The sequence below is a fragment of the Psammomys obesus genome, unplaced genomic scaffold, assembly GCF_907164565.1.
Source record: "Psammomys obesus unplaced genomic scaffold, mPsaObe1.curated_primary_1811, whole genome shotgun sequence".
Classification (NCBI taxonomy): Eukaryota; Metazoa; Chordata; class Mammalia; order Rodentia; family Muridae; genus Psammomys; species Psammomys obesus.
In genome coordinates this window covers 1-2,036 of record NW_026596479.1, presented here as the reverse complement: position 1 = coordinate 2,036, position 2,036 = coordinate 1, and the positions used below count along the sequence as shown (strand labels likewise).

General features: G+C 48.7%; 1 protein-coding gene across 1 annotated transcript; it reads right to left on the bottom strand.

Annotated features, from left to right (window-relative positions):
* Positions 1 to 502: 502 nt before the first annotated feature.
* On the bottom strand, positions 503 to 993 carry LOC129670220 (ras-related protein Rab-32-like). The gene has a single exon (XM_055598707.1). It carries the CDS (start codon positions 848 to 850, stop codon positions 503 to 505), a length of 348 nt encoding a protein of 115 aa, XP_055454682.1. The 5' UTR covers positions 851 to 993.
* Positions 994 to 2,036: the final 1,043 nt, after the last annotated feature.

Genomic DNA, 2,036 nt, shown 5'->3' with positions numbered 1-2,036 from the left:
TAGTAAATTATAAGGTTGTCTATCATTACTCAGAGGTAAAATATCTTAGCTCAGGAGAGAGAAAACCCTTACATCAACGCAGCACAGACTGAAGTCAGATGGGGGTGAGGGGAAGAAAGTAACCAGGTTTTGTTGGGTTTGGTTGCACCCGTATCCTAGTGGTTCTCAACCTTCCTAATACTGCCACCCTTTAATACAGTTCCTCATATTGTGGTGACCCCAAACCATAACATTATTTTTGCTGTTGCTTCACAACTGTAATTTTGCTACTGTTATGAATCGTTATGTAAATATCTGTGTTTTCTGATGGTCTTAGACAGCCCCTGAGAATGGGGTCGGGACCCACATGTTGGAAACCGCTAAACTAACCAGTAGTGGAACTTCAGGCAAGTCTTTTAGCCACCTAGAACTTCAGTAGGAGAGCGGGTAGGCTTCCCAACGCCGACCTTCCAGGGCCCTTTCAGCCTCTCCAGGTGTCACTTCCCGTTCCATTTGTCCACTGCTAAAAGCACAACCGCAGGGAGCTCAGGCAGAGAAAAGAAAAGAGAGGAACCAGGAGGCAGAGAGGAGCAAGAGTCTGGTGGTGCTGTGACCCTGCCCGCTTACCCGCGATGTCCCACAGCTGCAGGCGCACTAGCGTCCTGCTGTCCCAGTTGAAGACTTTGAGGGCGATGTCCACGCCGATGGTGGCGCGGTAGTGCTGGGAGAAGAGCTGGTGCACAAAGCTCTTGATGATGCTGGTTTTGCCCACGCCGAGCTCGCCGATGACCAGCACCTTGAAGAAGTATTCACGGGTCTCAGGAGCCGCGGTGGCCGTCGCCCCCTGTTGCCCGAGTCCCTCGCCCGTCATAGGCACCACTGCCGTGGAAACTTCTCTCAAGGCCAGCAGGGCAGATCCTCCGTCCGCGCACTCGGCGATGCTGTCCCGCGAGTCACCGGACCCGGAACCCACTGCGCATAGCTGGCCCGGGAGAGTCTGGGTGCACCCCGCACTGGGTGAGCCGGGCAGCAGCACTTCCTCTTCCCGCGCCACCACTCGCGGTCCATGGTGCCCCCTGCTGGCCTCAGACTTCACAGGGAGGCGGGACGTTGGCGCAAGACTGAGCCCCTGCCCTTGATTTCTAACAATAAAGGGAACAGATGACAGAATTTCGCAAAGGACTAAGGCTGGGTCCTATGATAAACCTAGTTTTAATGTGTTAGAGGAAGCTGAGTGCTGCTTTCCGTTAATGACTTCAATTTACATCGTCAGCAATGGCGTTCGAGCATCAGTGTTGAGGATGGTCTTGCCTCACTGGTGGTCTAAGTAAGCCTCTAATCAGAGGAATCATCTGTTTGTCTAGCAGATGATAGAATGATCAGTTATGACTCTCTTGGCTCATGGGCAAGGGGATGCCTTTTGCATCTCCGTTTAAATAAGAGCTTAATAGGGATTAATCTTGAGTGCATTAACCCTTATAACATAGGAGCATATATTATCATATGAAAGAGGAACTATTACAACAAAATAATCATCAGGAGTTGATTCTCCTGCAAGCTGGATAATGCACAGCACAGAGTAGAATTGTCTTAAAGAAGAATTTGAAGTAAGCAGGATAAAGCAAGGCAACAGCTTTGTAACCCCAGATATTCAGGATGCTAATGCAAGAGAACCACTTGTTGCAGATTAGTCTGAGTTACATCATGAGCTCTTGTCTCCAAAAACCCAAAGTAACAAAAACAAAGAAAAAAATTCCAGAACAGTCAAGGAAACAAAGGCTACCATATGAGATCAACTTGTTCTGTTAGTGCCAAATGAGCAGAATGAAAAGCATGTGGAGAAGAGACAGCACAGCCAACAGAAGGAAGCCTTGAAGAAGCTTGTAGAGTCCTGCCTAGACAGGCTAGGGGGCATAAGTTAGGCATGTGTAGGCCATCAGAACCTGATGGAAAGAATCAGTCTTCAACCCTCTTGTTGCTACAAGGTATTCTGGCTGCCTTAGAGAATCCCATATTTGTACCATCTAGAGTTTTTAGCTTGTTTTCTTGGGTTTTTA

Excerpts from the sequence above, each read along its gene's own strand:
- LOC129670220 (XM_055598707.1), bottom strand. The coding sequence starts at position 850 with ATGACGGGCGAGGGACTCGGGCAACAGGGGGCGACGGCCACCGCGGCT.